Consider the following 19,984-nt stretch of genomic DNA (forward strand, 5'->3'; position numbering starts at 1 on the left):
TGCCTCCTTTAATCACAAAAATACGCCATGATGCTTTTGTCAAAATTAACAATTGTTACGACTTCATTTGTAGAAAATTGTCTCAGCTAGAACATTTCAAAATTTAGAAGAAAATCAATCACTATTTACAGAGATACAATCAATTTTCCATAAATATGCTGACGTCATAATATGCAAATTGAAATTTTGAGTTCGGAGGCCATTATAATGACGTCATGAGTTAATTGAAGGTCAAATGTGACATGAAACAATATCTCCGAATCATACTCTATCAAAATATGAAAACAAATTGGGGTCACCTTGCATCCTAAAGAGCTACAATGGATTTTGTATAGGCATGTTTTTGCCCATATATGCTATGTATTACAAGAGCTCGCGCGCACCGAGATTTATGTTAAACGGTCGATCATTCCGTTATTAATAGTCATAAAGAGACAAACATGGTATCAATTTGTTTGTAAATATGTGGAATATTATAAAAGAAAAAAAATGGCGATTCTATGTTATGTAATAGTTTTACGCGCGAAAACGCGCGCGCATGGGCGTGTGCGCGATTTTTTATAAAATGCTTAGAATGGCCTAAAACGTATGCAAAATGATTTTGAGACGATTTTGAGCATTTCAAAATTTTGCGCGCGCATTGACGCGCGGACGTACGCGCACGCGCGCATTATTTGAGCTGAAATTAACCGGACGGATATTGACCTTAATCATGATAAATATGAATGAGAATTACCTTTTGGTTATGAAGATATGATCATGAGTTGATTTTCGTAAAATTTTACAAAATGGCGCCTAGATGACGTCATCAGTCAAGTTCAAGGTTGAAAACATTTCTGTGCTTTGTTCATATGTCTTTACATATATGTGCTTAATTTCAAGGATTTTGATTGAGCCATTTTCGTGTTATCTTGTTCACAAAAAAGTGGTTAGAAATAAGAAAAATATTTAATAATAAATAAATAAAGGCAATTCTAACGAAATTATAAGGTGGTCTGTACGATATACAGCCCACCTGATAAATAATTGACACATATTTGTAAAGCTTAGATCCTCTTCTTTCATTTGATGCAACTCATATGATGTATATTTCATGCATGAGTGATTAAAAAATATTTGAAGAGAGGGTACCAAAAAGTCATTTGGCAGGCATTATTTAAATTTCAAAGAGAAAATCACCTTTCTAGAAATTTCATTTTCTGCCGTTTCATGTGACACCTCAATCAGGAAAAAATGAGCCAGGAATAACTTTATTGAATAAACAAATTCTTTTTTCACTGGCTGCCTGCCGTAGCAACAAACAAAGTTGACAAAAGACTTGGTAACTCAGATTCGTTGACAATCAACCACGCATCAAGTCTTTTGTTTTCTTTGTGCATGGCTGATTGTCAGCGAAACGGAGTTAAGTCTTTTGTCAACTCGGACAATAGTCCGAGCCACTAGAGGCGATCTCAACGTCATCCTTTTGTTTCAGGGGAGAGGGGCTCTTTGTACCTCCTTCAAACATAAGGATGACACTAAATCGCTGCCACTGCCGGGGGATACATTAGCATTGCACGGCAATACAGATTGCGATATTTTTAGCTATTATTGAAGTATTTGGCAAAAAGCGAATCTAATAACTGTAGGTAATCCCTGGATCTCTCCTTCCAGTATAACTGATCAGGGGTGTGCAGGTGGACCACTATATGTACACCAATGTTTCCTCCTATGAGAAAGCTCATGGTCACAATAAAAAATTTAAAGGAATTAACTAACCCTGTAAGTTGGGGCTCTGATCGGATCGGAAGATCGGAGCGACACCCTCGCACCTTTGATCGGTATCGGATCGGAAGAGCGACAAAAAAAATCGGCCAATTTTTTTTTTTTTTTTTTTTTTTTATAATCCAAGTTGGCGGCCCGCATGTTTTGCCTCTGCTCTTAGACCAATATTATTAATTTCAAAGTCATGAAAAGGCACTAAATATCAACAAACATGGTCTACAACAACTCCAAATGACAAAATAATCCCAGCAATGAACTTTTTTGGAGCATTTGTTAGCCAAAAACTTGAAAATTTTCGTCATTAAAAAAAAAAAAAACCTACATTATAATCCAAGATGGCGGCCCGCATGTTTTGCCTCTGCTCTTAGACCAATATTATTAATTTCAAAGTCATGAAAAGGCACTAAATATCAACAATCATTGTCTACAACAACTCCAAATGACAAAATAATCCCAGCCACGAACTTTTTTTGAGCATTTGACAGCCAAAAACTTGAAAATTTTCGTCATAAAAAAAAAAAAAAAAAAAAAAAAAAATTGCCGATTTTTTTCCGATCATTTTAATTGATCGGCGATCGGAAATTTTTCCCCGATCACCCCTGATCGGATCGATATCGGCGGCCGATCCGATGATCGTTTACAGGGTCTGGTCTTGCTGACGATACATACACGTAACCACAGTAGTTACTCTTTATTCTTCAAAACTGACATACAAAGAATGAGAAAGCTCACAAGTTATTATCCATCTTAACTAGAGCTCCATCATCTCATTAAATCATGGAGCAAAAATCACCAGAGCATGTACGACCTAGTTTAAATGTGACTTGATTTATTAACTTATTTTGTCTGTTTTTTGTTTACCCATGACTTGGAAAGACGAAAAAGATGAGTGATGACGGAAAAGGAACAGAGAGCTCCCAGAACAATTCATCTAAAGAGGAAGATTCATCTCGGGATAGTGGCTCACAGGAAGATGACCAGCCACGACCGAAAAAGGTATTATTAAAACTAAAAGCCTATTGAGGCCAGACAAGATGTTAGTCCCAAAATTTGGAAGTAGAATTTAGGTCATCAACTTGTTATAACCTGGGACCCTTTTCACAAAGCCTTTTTTCAATGACAAATGACAATATTCAGTGTCAAATATGTTGATAACCAATCAGAAGCCAGGATTTCAGTAGCTTATACAAAAACTGTCATTTGTCACTGATGACAAGTTTTGTAAAACGCCCCTCTGGTGTTGAGATCCTATACGATCTGCATGTATGATTTGCATATAAATAAAAAATAAGGGACAATTTTTTATTTCTTGTACCCACCATCTCAACTCTTGGGAGTTGATAGCAAAATCACTTTCTAAAAAATTTACCAAAATCAAGAGGACTGAGATATTTCTTTGTAGTTCATTATTTCATGTGTCACACGCTGTAAGTGCACCTTATACTTTCAGATTCAAATTCCAGTTATTTATTGCACCTCTCTTGAAAATACATCATTTGAAGAATAACAATATAAGCAAAACATTGAAGATGAAATTATATGTATTAAAGAAAAAAATTGAAATTGTGTATTTGATGTCTGATAGCAAATGTTCCTTTGTATTTTTTCTCAATATTTCCAGCGATCTTTGAAGAGATGTGAAGAATGTGTAGCGTGCCAAAGGCAAAATGATTGTGGGAGGTGTGACTATTGCTTGGTAAGACTGAGAAATTAACTTTGTAAATAGTGAGTAATGTGCGATGCAATATTCATTTTACTTTGAAGGAGCCGTATATAGTCTTTGAGAAATCTTAAACTATATAGACTCCTAGTTTGTGGAACTGTTCCAATGAATTCATGTTGCAACACAAATACTGTTTCTTCATTATTTTAACATAAAGGTTACCATACTGGTAAGCATAAAATGTCTCTTTTGGGAAGATTCCTAATGTACTTCTTATGTTCTGAAATTTTTAGAAAGAAAAACTGTTTTTATCACTCCCCACCCCACTCCTCTCCTATCCCAAACAAAGCACTTAGTTTGAAAGAGTACATCTTTGTTTTGGAATTGTGTAATTGGTGTAGGTTATAGCCTTGCTATTGCGATATCTCAAGAATTACAAGAGATAGACTTTTGTTTTCATTGTGATATGGCAAATAATTCCATCCATTTCTTATTCATGTCGGAGGCATAAAAGGAGACACAGTCGCATTTGTCTTTTTGTAAAGGAACAGTTTAGTGGCTAATTAAAGGATAATACTAGTAACACTGTCGTGTTCACTATGAAGGAATCAGTGAACCTTTTATGATTTTATGATTTTTATTTCCACAGGACAAGCCACGTTTTGGAGGACAAAGTATACACCGTCAGAAATGCCGCTATAAACAGTGTTTGCGAAATGGTGTAAGTAAAATCACAGAGCTAAATCACAGATCCAGCCCATTATTTTTTCAAATTGTGATTTAAAGTCCATCTTAAAGTGAAATTAAACAACATCGGTTAAATGACAGATTAAAGCTCTGTGATCGTTGTCAAAAACATTACTCTTTCAAAACTCTTTGTGCATTGGTTGTTCTGTTTTTGTCTCGCCTGCATAGCAAAAGCAAGACATAGGCGCCGCTTTTCCAGTGACTGCGGCGCCGTTGTCAACATTAAAAACTTGACCTAAGGTTATGTTTTTTGAATTTTTAATTAAATTTTGAAAATATAAGTTCTTATTCAATGAAACTTATAACATAAGGGTTGTCAAGTATCACCAACCATGTGAAAACTTAGACTTTATTGTGGCATCAACATCAAGATTTTGAACTGCTAGCATAATTTCAAAGTGTTGGTTCAAATTCCATGAAACTTGTACCCAAGGATAATCAAGTATCACAAATCATATGGCACTAATTCCAGGTCACAAATACAAGGTCAAAGGTCATTTTTAGGTCAGTAGACTTGGATTATGTTTTCACAACTTAATATGAGAATTAATAAATCATTTTGGGGGGGTATTTGTTTATATATCATTTCAGTTATCAATCTTGATTAAAATTATAGTAAATAATTATTCTGATGATTCTTAGTCAATATTCATTTCAAAATAATGATTATATTCAGAGAATTTCATTTTGAGGGGCTGCTTAGAGGCCACCCTGCCTATAAATAATGTCCCAACCTCATTTTCCATTATATCAAATTACGTAATGCAGGCGAGAGCGTTTCCCTTGTTTATTTTTGATATTTCATGTAAGTATTTTCATCATGTTGTGTATGCATTTGATATTGTACTTTGTTTTTTTAAACATTTTTGCATGGAAGTTATGCAGGGTGTCCCTGGAAAAAAAAGGAAACCCAATTTTATCAGAAAAATTAATCAATGATCCAAACATATTTTTAAAATAATGTACACATCATTAGAAAGATTGTTTTCTCTTCTCTAATATGATATCATTCGTGATTTATTTATCCTATTTTTAATATCACGACAGAAAAGAGTTGGAAAAAAACTTTCCAATGACAATGTATGCTTAAACAAGAATATAATCTGGAATTATTGAGTAATTTACCAATATGGGTAGTGCTAATTGTTATAATGTCATGGGTGATGCCAATTTTGATGGTATGAAAGTTATATATTGGAAATGTCCTCATGTCATCCATACTATTAGGAAGAAGTTTTGTAAAGTAAAATCTCAGTCCAATTCTACTATATTTATGACATGACATTAATTTTATTATTGCTTATTCAAATATGTGCAATATCCATACTGACCTATATGTCAGGAACACCTCATTTTTATATGAAAAGAAAGAAAAAGGGCATTATTTTCTATATCAAAATTGTATTACTTGTTGATATGATGTGAAAGGAACAAAATATGTTGCATTCAAAATTATTAAGAAAAATAATCAACAGATTTCAGACTAGTTCTCCACATCAACGTTTATATGTATGTGTCAGAGTCAGTGAATGGTGACAAAAAATTCATCCAAATTCACCATATTTAGTTTATTTGAAATCTAATGTGTGTACTGGGAATACCTGTGCGTGTTTAATTTGCCTTCAAAATGTTATTCAACTACAGTTGACGTCATATGCAGTACCGAAAGAATCTGTGTTGGACAAACCAGTTCCTGTCACTGTCAGTAGTTCAACTTCTTCTAGTTTCCAGACGCTTCCTTCAACTTCAACAAAAGTTATTCAACAAGTAAGAATTAAGATCTAACATATAATCATGATCAGAGATTTGGTTTAAATTGAAATTTCAATGTAAATAAATCAAAATACTAGCTACCAAGGATATGCCAAACAAGTCATATACTGATGTTGCTAATTTTTGTAATGATGATGAATATGAAGTATTGTATTACCCATTATAACCTCATCAGTATCGATACAGATTTTCCTGAGGGCCCTGCAAATATTATTACCCCACCGTTGCCAGTTACCCATTTAATGCACCTGGGGTGATAGGCACGATTTAGGTAAAACACTTTGTCCAAACCCATTACCAGAATTGAGAGCCTTCACTATTAGAGATATTGTTAAGCACATTCTCCTTTGTGCCCTCGCTTGAACGCCATCTCGGACAGTCAGAATCACTTTTGTGAATAGATGACAAGTTTGTTTGGTTGATTGTTATAGTTTTAGAGATGGTTTAATCATTCAGAAGAGCTCTAAAACGTAAATTGCATTCAAAGCACAGCAGTGATTTAACCCAAGTACATGTACTATTAATGACCTGAGTGCTGACATGCATACATGTTCCTTGTTGATAATGCTTGGCACCTTCCTTTCTTTATCAAATTGTGTGAGATATGAAAAACAAAGCTTGTAACTATTTAATTTGCTGTGAAATGTTGCCAGAAGTAATATTTTGTGTGTGTTTGCAAGTATGATCTGTCCCAGCAAATAATTGCATTGAAGGGCTGGTCAGACTTGAATGATGCAAATATTCTCCAGAGCAATAAATCGCTACCAGATGTAATTGAGAGCAATTCTATCATGTCACTTGGGTCACTCAGCAAGCAGTTTTCTTAGAACAGACCTCAACGATATCGTCAAATTATTATTATTATTATTATTGAAGTATTTGGCATCACCTGTACCTGGGAGGCAAAAAGCAAATCTAATTACTGTAATCCTTGGGTCTCTCCTTCCAGTATAACTGATTAGGGGAGGGGGGGTGCAGGTCGACAGCTACACTGAGGTTTCCTCCTATGAGAAAGCTCATTGTGGTTTGACCGGGCCATTATCAGCAAGTAAAAAATTGGGTAAAACTCATTAATAACGCTGATTTAGATTTCATTTTTCAAAACAATTCGGTTCAATTCAGATTTTAAAAAAATTACCAAAATCAAGAGGACTGAGATATTTCTTTATGTAAGAAAAAAATTGAAATCGTGTAGTTGATGTCTGCTAAGCAAATATTTATTTTTTTTTTTTAAATATTTCCAGCGATCTTCGAGGAAATGTGAACAAGACAAATGTGAAGCGTGCCGAAGGAAAACTGATTGTAGGAAGTGTGATTTTTGCTTGGTAAGACTGAGAAATTAACATTGTAAATAGTGAGTATAGTGGTATTGTGATGCAATATTATTGATTTTACTTTGAAGGAGCCGTATATTGTTGTAGCGAAATCTTAAATTATACTGACTCCTAGCTTTTGGAACTGTTCCAATTAATTCATGTTACAACCTGATTACTATTTCATTATTTTAACATAAAGGTTACTTACCGGTAAGCATAAAATGTTTCTTTTGGGAAGATTCCTAATGTACTTCTTATCACCCCCCACCCCACTCCATTCCTACCCCAAATAAAGCACTTACGGTAAAGGCAATACAAAGTTGTGGTGTGGGGTCATGAATTTGGTTCCAATGAGCATATTGGGAGCATATGCGATGTTACATTATTCAATGATCATTGTCACATTTGAAATCAAGTCTAAAGTGATGATATTGTGAATAATAAACTCTGTATGTTGTATAGCCCCCTCTCAAGACTGATTAACCTTAGCTTTAAAACAATGTTTCTTGTATACAATCGACCGATTTTCTAATCCTTTTTGGAAATTATATATCAGAACTGCATATTCTGAATTTTTCATGGTCCCAGCTACATGTACCATGGAATGACCTTAGGCGCTATTTGAAATATTTGAAATTTACTGGGAGCACCAGTAAATTTTTGATTATTCAATTCCTTGAAAGCAGAAGCGTTTTACGAGCTAAATTTTCTAGTGCTTATAATACATGTACACAGGCATCCAAATATATCAAAATTGTAAAGAATTACTATCCATCCAATTTTCAAAACTTGCCCAAAACTTTGCAGTACCTTTAAGCTTGAAAGAGTACATCTTTATTTTGGAATTTTAGAATTGTTTGTATTTATAATGAGACTACAATTGAATCTGTTGATCGTATGTACTGTTTTTACCATTTGTATGGTTATAACTTGATTGGTAATTTTTATTTTGGTTGGTCATTTACACATGTACATATATCTTTATACAAATGAAAGTTATTTTTGGGGTTTATTTTTTTCAAATTGTTACAAATACGCACCTCCCCCTTCCTTGAAGTGCATTCCATAAGCTGCTTTTTCAAGTATTTTTACTTATTCATTTCAACCTCTGAAATAATAATAATAATAGAGAATATTTATGAAGCGCATAATAAATTGTAAATTTCTCTATGCACTTTACATAACTAATTTGAATATATAAACAACATTAATACAACAATAAATAACAAAATAGATAAGCAAATGACAAAAAATATTTATGAGAAAGTAAACCAATTAATGCACCTATAATTACACCTACAAAATTATTTGACATTACATATAATTCAACAGCTATTATAACAAATTCCAGCTATTAGCCTTGTTATTGCAAAATCTCTAGAACCACTAGAGATATGAGGCTCAAACTTGATGATAGTACTGTATGCATCACCATATGAAGACAATCTGATTAAATTTTGGAGTAACTAGGTTAAAGGTCACAGAGGTCAACATATACATTTCCAGTTATGTTGGTAGTATGTATCACTATAGGAAGACAATCCAAATAAATTTTGGAGTAACTAGGAAAGGTCACAGAGGTCAATTTCTGAAATTGCAGGTTTTAGCCTTGCTATTGCAATATCTCAAGAACTTCAAGAGATAGGCTTTTGTATTCATTGTGATATGTCAAATAATTGCATCCATTTCCTATACTTAATTTAGGGCGAAGGCATATAGGAGATGTAATAGAACAGTTTGGGGGCTAATTAAAGAATAAAACTAGTAATACACTGTCTGCTTTGAAGGAATCAGTTTACATTTTATGATTTTTCTTTCCGCAGGACAAGCCACAATATGGTGGACCTAATAAAAAACGTCAGAAATGCCGCAAAAGACAGTGTTTGCGAATGAGAGATGGTGTAAGTAAAAGGAGATAATCACAAACCAATTATTTTTTCAAATTGTGATTTAAAGATAAAGATGAGTTCTGGTCATGCGATTGCATTGTGAAAGAAAATGTGTGGAATGGATCAGAGAAAAATGATAATGTAGCATGAGAGTATGGTGTGTACTGCAAGGGTCTGGAGTCATCAAAATCATCATAAATTTGGCCCAGTCTTGGTAAAGTAACAAGCACTGTACACAGAAAGATGTATATGGGACTACACAAGTGGTGTTGGGCCTACTTACCTTGATTTCCTTATCTTTCTATGCTCATTACTCAGCCAGTATACATTTTCTACCAAACTTGTTTGGCAAATGACATTTATTTGTAATGTTTGAACATTCAGTGTAAGTTTCATTTGATTATGTGAGAATTCATTTTCCCTTTTTTACCAGAACTCAAGTTTATCTTTAAAGTCCATCTTCAAGTGAAGTTAAGAAATTAAACCATATCAATTAAATGACAGATTAAATCTCTGTGTTGGTTTTAAAAGATATACAAAAAATTCTAAACGCTTTGTGCGTTGGTTGTCCATTTTTTATTATTGATATTTCAATGTAAGTATTTTCATCATGTTATGTATACATTTGATATTGTACTTTGTATGTTGAACAGGAAGAAGTTTTGTAAAGTAAGATCTAATGACAGTATTCAGTAGACTATATTACCTTTTTAACGTTTCATTGCTTGCAATGCAATATTTTGGCTATCTTTAAAATATGCAGGACCGATTGTATTTGAATGAAAATTGGCAGAAGAAAATGAAGGAAAGGGAATCCAAGAGACGTACATTCAACAAATTGGTAAGTCAAGGTTTACAACAGCAGTACACCTTCACATACTTTTCTTCTTAAATTGTCAATGAATAATCAGTAACTGGCTGGCCAGACCTTGCCCATAATGATTACTGCAATGATAATTGTTGTCATGTCTCTTCCTTTATGTAGAATGAATTAGCATTTATTGAAGGTCAGGCTGCAATGATTAATACAAACAAGTCTTCCTTGGTGATTTTAATGTCTTTTTTTGTTAAAGCAAGCCTCAATGATTCTATATGTGAGCCAATAAATGCACTCTTTCAATGACATAAGAGGCAGAAGAGGGAAGGAGGCAATGTCCACAGACCCAATAATTGTTTGTCGTTGCGAAAACACCATTACTATCAAACTCAGGACATGTATGTATCTTGCAGAGCCAATGAACTGAATAGATTTTAGGGTCATGAGGTCAAAGATTAAAGGGTCATACATGTATATAAAACTAGATGGAATTCGACTGCGCGCAGTCGAAAATGATGCCTCCGTCAAAGAGCAATTTTGCAAACCAAAACAGAAGAAATTTTTCGAATTCAAGTTCAATTGTAATCCATTAACAGGTTCTCAGAATATCGTGATTACAAGCAATTTCTCATATACATATATGACCCTTTGATCTTCGACCTCATGACCCTAAAATCTACTCAGTTCTTTGGCTCTGCAAGATGTCCTGAGTTAAATAGTAATCCATCTGTCAGTTCTAATGAGAATGCGTTCACAAGCTATTTTTGCATACATAATGAGCACATGACCTTTGACCTTATGAACCAAGAATCTACTCAGTTCATTGGCTCTGCAAGTAACATACATGACCTAAGTTTGGCAGCGATCCATCAATCGGTTCTTGAGATAACGCGATCACAAGCTGTTTTTGCATACATAATGTGTGCTGTGGCCTTTGACCTTTGACCTCGTGACCCCAAAATCTAATCAGTTCATCGGCTCTGCAAGTAACATACATGACTTAAGTTTGGCAGCAATCCATCAATTAGTTCTTGAGATAACACGATCACGAGCTGTTTTTGCATACATAATGAGCCCTGTGACCTTTGACCTTTAACCTCGTGACCCCAAAATCTAATCAGTTCATTGGCTCTGCAAGATACATAAATGACCAAAGTTTGGCAGGAATCCATCAATTGGTTCTTCAGATAACACGATCATGAGCTGTTTTTGCATACATAATGAGCCCTGTGACCTTTGACCTTTGACCTTGTGACCTCAAAATCTTATCAGTTCATCGGCTCTGCAAGATACATACATGACCAAAGTTTGGCAGGAATCGATCAATCGGTTCTTCAGATAACGCGATAACGAGAACGGGACGTACGTACGTACGTACAGACGGACGGACGGACAACCCGAAAACATAATGCCTCCGGCTACTTCGTAACGGAGGCATAAAAATAGCTTATGATAACGATTTCTGTTAATGGATTACAATCAAACTTGAATGTTAAAAATTGCTTCCGTTTTGGTTTGTAAAATGACTGCATAGTCGAAGGTCAATCTAATTTTAACTTTGTCAAGTTTTCACTAGTTTTTATGCCTCCGTTACGAAGTAGCCGGAGGCATTATGTTTTCGGGTTGTCCGTCCGTACGTACATACGTACGTACGTCTGTACGTACGTACGTCCCGTTCTTGTGATCGCGTTATCTGAAGAACCGATCGATGGATTCCTGCCAAACTTTGGTCATGTATGTATCTTGCAGAGCCGATGAACTGATTAGATTTTGGGGTCACGAGGTCAAAGGTCAAAGGTCACAGGGCTCATTAGGTATACAAAAACAGCTCGTGATCGCGTTATCTGAAGAACCGATTGATGGATTCCTGCCAAACTTTGGTCATGTATGTATCTTGCAGAGCCAATGAACTGATTAGATTTTAGGGTCATGAGGTTAAAGGTCAAAGGTCACAGGGCTCATTATGTATGCATAAACAGCTTGTGATCGCGTTATCTCAAGAACCGATTGATGGATTCCTGCCAAACTTTGGTCATGTATGTTACTTGCAGAGCCGATGAACTGATTAGATTTAGTGGTCATGAGGTCAAAGGTCAAAGGCCACAGCACACATTATGTATGCAATAACAGCTTGTGATCGCGTTATCTCAAGAACCGATTGATGGATTCCTGCCGAAATTAGGTCATGTATGTTACTTGCAGAGCCAATGAACTGAGTAGATTCTTGGTTCATAAGGTCAAAGGTCAAAGATCATGGGCTCATTATGTAGGCAAAAATAGCTTGTGAACGCATTCTCATTAGAACTGACAGATGGATTACTATTTAACTCAGGACATCTTGCAGAGCCAATGAACTGAGTAGATTTTAGGGTCATGAGGTCAAAGATGAAAGAGTCATATACATGTATATGAGAAATTGCTTGTAATCACGATATTCTGAGAACCTGTCAATGGATTACAATTGAACTTGAATCCGAAAAATTTCTTCTGTTTTGGTTTGTAAAATTGCTCTATGACGGAGGCATCATTTTCGACTGCGCGCAGTCGAATTCAATCTAGTCAATAAATGTTATCATCACTCAAAGGCTTTTGGTGGAATATTTGTGTTTTTGGGTCAAACGGCTATATGGGATTATTTACTGTTCATTTTTATTTTCTTCATCAACAGAGGCAGAGTGTGACTGAACATGACTATGCCTTGACCCCGGTTTGTCCTTCATCAAAGGAACTGGAGACAGAAGAAGAAATAGGACAGGGAATCAAGAAACTGATGGAGGTACTCCACGAAGAAGATAAAGAGAAACAGACAGAAAATGAGGTAGGATTTTGTCGTATATTCTAGGAAATTTAAGATTTAGAAGAGACACTTTTTCAAACATCATAGGTATATTGGGTTATACTTTATGAATCAATATATTGGATATTGCAACAAGATTATGTAGAATTTAAAACTACCATTAAATGTAAGAGAGTACCAACTTCTATAGGAGCATTCTTTATAGATGCTGAGGTTCACCAAACCAAGGCTAAAACGTGTAATTTCAGAAATTGAATGTGACCTATTACCGCAAACTCTGTCAAATATCTTCCTTTAGTGATATCATCAAGTTTGAGCCTCATATCTCTAGTGGTTCTCGAGATATCGCGATAGCAAGGCTAATATCTAGAACTTCAAAAAAAGGTACTTCTATGACCTTCGACCTAATAACCAAAAATCTGATCAGATTATCTTTCTACGGTAATTATATAATATTGGATGGCTTTAAGTGTGATACAAGAATATTTTGCAATATTGAATGAGTTTGAGACGAGTCCAATATTGTCATAGCAAACTAGAGCAATACATTCTTGTATCACACGAAAAACAAAGCCATATAATATTATTATTCTCTATATCAGGCTGACTAGCAAAATAACACAATTTGACTTACCTTGGTAAATTTGAATTTTTTTGGGTGTGTGTGTTTGATATCGATAGTTGAAGTTCCTGGATCCAGATAATGTGCTAAAGATATTGAATACACTTATTTATTGTACCACTTGGAAGCCTTATATAGACAATAATACATATTACTAGTATCTTTTGTTTTGTTGATAGGATATGGAGCATTCAGAGAGTACTTCTGCGAGAAACGAATTCATCATGGATGCAGAATCGTGGACAGTAATGTCTGCATCTTCAGGCTCAGAGGTAAAAATGAAAGTTATGATTATTATCGAGTGTTATGTTGCTCAATCAAGATATTGATTATGTATTTTATCAAATTGATATTGATATAGATTAAATTGTTATGTCACTACTGGACAGGACTAGAATAGTTTTTGTTAAAATTGCATAATACTTAGACAAAATTGGGGTTAGGATTATGATTAGGGTTTGGGAATCCAAATGACACATATATTGTAATCTTTGCTTCATTACAAGGGGGTGTTCCCAGATGCCATTTCGCATTATACATTTCTTTCTTGTATTTCAGCTTGGACTGAATGGATATTTCTGTTCCTTTCTCTTTTGCAGGATGATTATCATTATAATGGCAATGTTGATGATGGTGATAGATCCTCATTGTACCTCTCCTCCTCATCTTCTTCCTCCTCCTCCTCCTCCTCTTCATCATCATCATCTTCACCACCTATATCCCCTGTGCAATCACCACGACGAGAGACTCGGTCGCCTTCACCATCCGGCTATGCCGTTTTGCCAGAAAGACGTGCCAAGGTTACTACTCTGGTTAATATGATGGATAAGATGAGCAAGGGCAAGGAAGAGAGCGAGTCTGAAGAGAGCGAGTCATCTGAAGATGATGGAAATACCCCTTTTGTCTTTTGTCTGTGCAAGAGTACTGACTATTCTCAGTTTATCATGTAAGTTTTCATGGCTTTTAGGTCAAGTCTGGTGTTTGATGTATTTTAATATCATGTGTAAAGCGCCATGAGCGTCAGAACCTGACGGATACCGGCGCTATATAAATAACCATATTATTATTTATATGTTACAGAGTATGATGAAATTATGAAAATGATTAATGTCAATATTGTCACTCTCCCTGATAGTTTGGCTAATCCAAACTATGGTAGGGCTATGCAAATGATCTTGGATAGTTATCTAGTTTGTAACTTGGCGAGAAAATACCACAGGTTTTGGGTTGCAATTGAGTGTAGGTTAGGTTTAAGGTTAGGTTCTATTGTTCAATTTAGGAATTTGGTAGGTGTTGGGATAAACTGGAGCTTTTTCATTGATCCCTTTGATGCCCAATGTGTATTATCTGTACATTTCTCAATAATAGTGATGACTACAATATACTCTACCCAGTCCAGCTGATTACAGCTTTTACATTTTTCCCTCTCCTAGATCATGTGACTATTGTGCCAAAATGTATCATGGGAAATGTGTAGGTGTGGAGCCACTTGCAGCCAAGTTCATTCTAAAGTATGCCTGCCCACCCTGCAGAGGTTTGTATTCACTCCATACGTAGATCTATAGCAATGTTTGAATTGATCCAGGTCATGAACATGAACTTGGGTTAGTCTGTGCAATGTGTCCTGTATGACATATTCTATCAATAAATCTAAAATCTCTGACCATACAATAATGGTGCTTTCTGGTATCACCACCATTAGTCAGAGACTTAAATCAAGAAACTTTTCATTCATGGATGAAATATATGGATAAATATCATATCTTGTACGAGACATATGGAATTGCACATGATCAGAAAAGGTTGATCATCTAGCATATAAGTATTGGTGTGTACTGCAAGGTTCTGGAATCATCAAAATGATAAGTAATTTGGCCCAGTCTTCGGAAAGTTACAAGCACTGTACACAAAAAGATGTATATGGGACTACGCACACATGCATGACACATGCATATTATCTATTTGGTTCCAAGAGATAAACTAATTTACCAAATATATCAATTAGTAGTAGGCGGTTTCCCCTGCAAAATTGTTATCATTATGTATGAGTCAAAACAATTTCTTTCACATGAGTGGTAATAAGAGCTTCCATTTCATTTTTTGAGAGGGGGGCGTTTCCAAAACTGGTCTTTACCTTTAATACAAGTCTTTGTTATTCCTCTAAACACACCCTAGGCTCACTAATTTTTACAGAACTAAACAGGAACTGTATTGATTTCTTTCTACTATGCACTACGCACAATGAAAAATCACATGAAAAGACTGCCCAAGTGAGACGCAAAAAAGAGGTCTCTCTAGGCAGGTGATCCTCATGTACGGGTTTCATTTACTACCTCCACAAGGGTAACACAAATGGTGGTCTTTCTATACTGGTGGTTGCTGGAGCAGATTTTACTGTACCAAATTCAAATTGATTTCAATGTTAGCTTCAGAAATAGAAACTCTTTTACATAATATCTCATTTATCTGCCATTATGGTCACTACAGGGTTTTCCTCCTGCCTGAGTGGACAGCAAGAGTTAGTTGATCAAAATTTCATTCTTTTTTGTTTTTTTAGAAAAAAACCCAACTCTTACGGTTTTCTATAAAGAGAAACTTACAAATCCAGGCACTGAATCTATGTTGGGAAACATAAGCAAGGAATCTGAAGAGGCAGAAGAGGGACCAAACATCGAGAAACATCAAAAGGAAAGGAAGCCAAGAAGGAGGAGGGTAAAAATATGAACATTGATTTGTCTCTTATTGTTTTGTAGAAATAGTAAACAAATATACCATGCACTGAGAGGCTCTAGTTGAAATTATGGATCGAGGTGGCAGGAATAGCACTATTTCTTGAGGAAGAAAAGAAAATACGGCTATTTCTGACGCCGAGGAATCCATAATATCACTAGGGGCTTGAAATAGAGCATGATATATTTTTCAAACTGACCTTCATAAAAATAATGATAATAATGATGTTTACTGTCACTGAAGTAGTGTAGAGTGCAGTGAGAGCAGCGCAGACGCACGACCGCGACCGATAGTACATTGATCTTGATCGATCGCATATATATATATATATATATGATGTCATCCATGGTATAGTGCCATGGTATAGTGCACTATACTGTGGATGACGTCACAGTTCCATCATAGCAATGTTATGTTTGGTCACATGATGCTATGTTGACCAATCACTGAGCAGGATTTCATTGATAAAAAATATAATAGAAAATGTTTATAATGCTAAATATATTACTCATTGCGGATGTAGTATCAAAAATGATATCGCTAGTGATATTCGTTTGTCTCGCAATGTGGTCAATAAGGAATCTAAAAGATCACGACGTTTCGTGCGCTATCTGCAACACTTCGTCAGGTGATAAAAACTAATGTAAGCAAGGGTCTTTTATACTTCAAGGGAGGACCGGCGGAGCGGTCTATAATTCGATCCAGTTTGACTGAATATACGATTCCCAATTTGAGTGGTTTTGCAGAGTTCATAGCAGAGCAAACCATCGGTACTCAAGAACGCATGGTTTAGTTTGACGTAGTTTCACTCTTCACCAATGTACCGATTGAGGGTGTATGCAATGCTACATTGCAACGCTTACAATCAGACAGCAATTTGTCTACCCGTACCGCACTCTCACCGGAACAACTCACTCAACTCCTCGAGTTTGTTCTACGATCCACATATTTTCTGTATAAAGGTTCATACTATGAACAGACAGAAGGGGCAGCCATGGGCAGTCCAGTCTCAGCTGTCATGGCCAACCTATACATGGAGGGTTTCGAAGAAGAAACATTGGACACATGTCCCCTCTCCTGCATTGCCTCGTGTTTGGAAGAGATACGTAGATGACACCTTCATCTTAGTTCCCATCTCTGAAACAGATAAGCTGCTTAAACACATGAATAGCCTTGAACCAACCATCCAGTTCACATCAGAGATAGAGTGTGAAGGGAAGATTGCATTCTTAGACACTCTAGTTCATAGACACGACAACCATAGGCTCTCCACCTCAGTCTATAGGAAGCCTACCCACACAGAACAGTACATAGCGTTTGACTCTCACCATCCCATATCGGTGAAGAGAGGTCTAGTGAAATGTCTATTTGACAGAGCTTCACGCATTGTGACAAGTCCACAACAGCCATGCAAAGACAGACCCGTGTTCACAGTGCCCTGAGTCTCAACGGTTACCCACGCCGTTTTATACACAATACCAAGAATAGATCGTCGGAACCCAGGGATCAGAAGGTATACAAGACATTTACAGTCTTGCCGTACATTGATGGGGTCTCCCAACAACTCAAGCGCCGCCTAGAGAGCCATGGCATTCGAATGGTTTTCAGATCAGATACCACCCTACGTCAACAACTTACACGCCCCAAGGATCCAATTCCCCCACATAGACGGGACGCAGAGCTGCCAAGTCTCCCGGATCCTGCGGGAGACTCCCGGATTTTGACCCAATATCCCGTTTTCCCGACCCCATGCAAAAATCTCCCGGATTTCCAGATTTTAAGTTGTATTATTTTCATAAACGACTGTTTCACAAGACTAGCATGTTGAGTTCGTACGTACGTATACAAACACACGGCAATTCTGTAATATGAATTTTCCTGTTATCCAGTCGTCGAATATAAATTTACCGTGATATCGTACTTTATTTAACAGCGTAATAAATGAGAGTTACGCCGAACGACTGGCGGGCTAATCTAACAAACCATTGGGAACATGTGATAATGTGAGTGGTGTTTGTGTGATAGCAATTCGCCTGCTTGCTCTGCCGGGCGGCTTCCTCGCCGGCCCCCGTAGCGTCCCGGTACGTTGGTGCCGGTTTCCGATCGGTCGCGTCAGAGCAGCCAGAAGTTGCACTGATACAACAAGCAGACTTTGTCTGCTGCGATCGGCCCAAAAAACTGCACATTTCAACATCAGTTTTTGGATTGATTTGGGGACTTTTGCGATGTGATTTTTAAGTGGATTATCATTTGATACCAACATGGCAGTGTTACTGCAGAGTGGATTTTGAAGCCGACTTTTTTTTCTGATCTCCTTTGCCGTTGGGAACGCATCGATATAACTTGCATCTTCCGAAGGCGTAAGTCAACTTTGTCCAAAACAAGGCTGTATTTTGCTCTCTGTTTGAGTATTAAAATATCATCCAGGACAATGTCGAAGTCGAAATATTATCAGAAATATAAAGATGACTACCACTTGGAATGGCCTTGTGTTGGGAAATCTACGAAAGGCGAATACTACGCATTTTGTACAGTTTGCGGCGCAGATATCTCCATCAAGAGTGGGGGAAGAAATGATGTATTTCGCCACATCACATCTGACAAACACAAGCAAACCGCGAAAGCAAGGGGCAATACAAAAGGAATACAGAGCTTTTTCAGGTTAGTATGAACAGTTCTTAGATTTGTAAAATCGAGAAATAGTCTACCCCTCTATACAGATGCTGATTTGACATACTTCTACTTGTCGGTGAGGAAGTATTATGAATCAGCATGTGACTATGCCTTGAAAACCTGGCCACTAGATGTTAAGTTCCTTAAGGAGGCTGAAGTGATTGATGTCAGTTCCAGAAGAGATGTGTCATTTTCATCTGTGCAATACTTTGTTGAAAAGTACCCTTGCATTTTGAACAGACAATCAGAGAATGGAGACCTGGACAAGCTTGAGCTGGAATTTGCACAATACCAGGTTGAAGACTTTTCAGGGGAACCAGAGATCCTGAACAAAAACTTGAGAATAGACAAGAAATGGTCTGCAATTTCAAAGATGGAGGATGGCAATGGCTCAAAGAAATACACACTTCTGAGCAAAGTGATGAAATCTTTGCTTGTGATACCACATTCCAATGCTTCATGTGAAAGAGTTTTTAGCATTGTTAGGAAGAACAAAACTGATTTCAGGGGATCAATGAATTTGAAAACACTTCAAGCACTCCTAACAGAGAAAATTGCCAACACAGATGTCCCATGCTACCAAAGGGAGTATAGCAAGGACCTCCTTAGCAAACTCAAGCAAGCAACCTACCAGTCACTTCAAGGAAAACCCTCAAGCACACCCCAGTCCTTGCCTTCCACAAGTACATCCCCCATTTCACAATAGAGGTAACAGGAGTTCATAGTCTGAAATATGATGTGAAGTTCATATGTTATCAATTGTATGCAAATAAAATGTGCCATATCAAAGCCTTCCATTTTGAGAAATCATTGAAAAAATGTGTTCTAAAAGGGTTTCAAAGAGGCTTAAAACCAAGAGCTTTTGGGGGCCTGCCCCCTGCCCCCCCCCCCCCCCCCCACCAGGGGCACTAAAAGGCCATTCTTGGTTCCCGCCAACAATGAAGTCGTTCGATGCTGCTCTCTCAGAAATCTCCCTGATTACCCAAATCAAATGTTGGCAGCTCTGGGGACGGCATTGTGTACAACATCCCTTGTAAAGGATGTGATAGATCCTACATCGGTGAAACTGCCCGTCCGATAAAAGAAAGAATCACTGACCATAAGAGGGACGTCAGGCTCCGCCGAACTGACAACTCAGCAGTAGCCGAACATGCTTGGGATAACCAGCATCAACCAGACTGGGACGGGGTTCA

The 19,984-nt window shown here is 36.7% G+C and overlaps 1 protein-coding gene across 7 annotated transcripts in view; it reads left to right on the top strand.

Moving 5' to 3' along the window:
• The window catches only part of LOC580842 (titin homolog), a 110,025-nt gene that overhangs the window by 52,011 nt on the left and 38,030 nt on the right, over positions 1 to 19,984 (top strand). For all 7 annotated transcript variants that reach the window (XM_031000128.1, XM_031000129.1, XM_031000130.1 and 4 more), the window contains 12 exons: positions 2,641 to 2,760; positions 3,386 to 3,460; positions 4,077 to 4,148; positions 5,819 to 5,941; positions 7,192 to 7,272; positions 9,087 to 9,164; positions 9,916 to 9,993; positions 12,638 to 12,787; positions 13,568 to 13,660; positions 13,988 to 14,334; positions 14,822 to 14,922; positions 15,946 to 16,100. In XM_031000128.1, the coding sequence (XP_030855988.1) occupies positions 2,641 to 2,760; positions 3,386 to 3,460; positions 4,077 to 4,148; positions 5,819 to 5,941; positions 7,192 to 7,272; positions 9,087 to 9,164; positions 9,916 to 9,993; positions 12,638 to 12,787; positions 13,568 to 13,660; positions 13,988 to 14,334; positions 14,822 to 14,922; positions 15,946 to 16,100 (1,473 nt within the window). The remainder of the gene's footprint in view (positions 1 to 2,640; positions 2,761 to 3,385; positions 3,461 to 4,076; positions 4,149 to 5,818; positions 5,942 to 7,191; positions 7,273 to 9,086; positions 9,165 to 9,915; positions 9,994 to 12,637; positions 12,788 to 13,567; positions 13,661 to 13,987; positions 14,335 to 14,821; positions 14,923 to 15,945; positions 16,101 to 19,984) is intronic.

This window comes from Strongylocentrotus purpuratus, unplaced genomic scaffold (assembly GCF_000002235.5).
Source record: "Strongylocentrotus purpuratus isolate Spur 01 unplaced genomic scaffold, Spur_5.0 spur5_scaffold_6, whole genome shotgun sequence".
Lineage (NCBI taxonomy): Eukaryota > Metazoa > Echinodermata > Echinoidea > Camarodonta > Strongylocentrotidae > Strongylocentrotus > Strongylocentrotus purpuratus.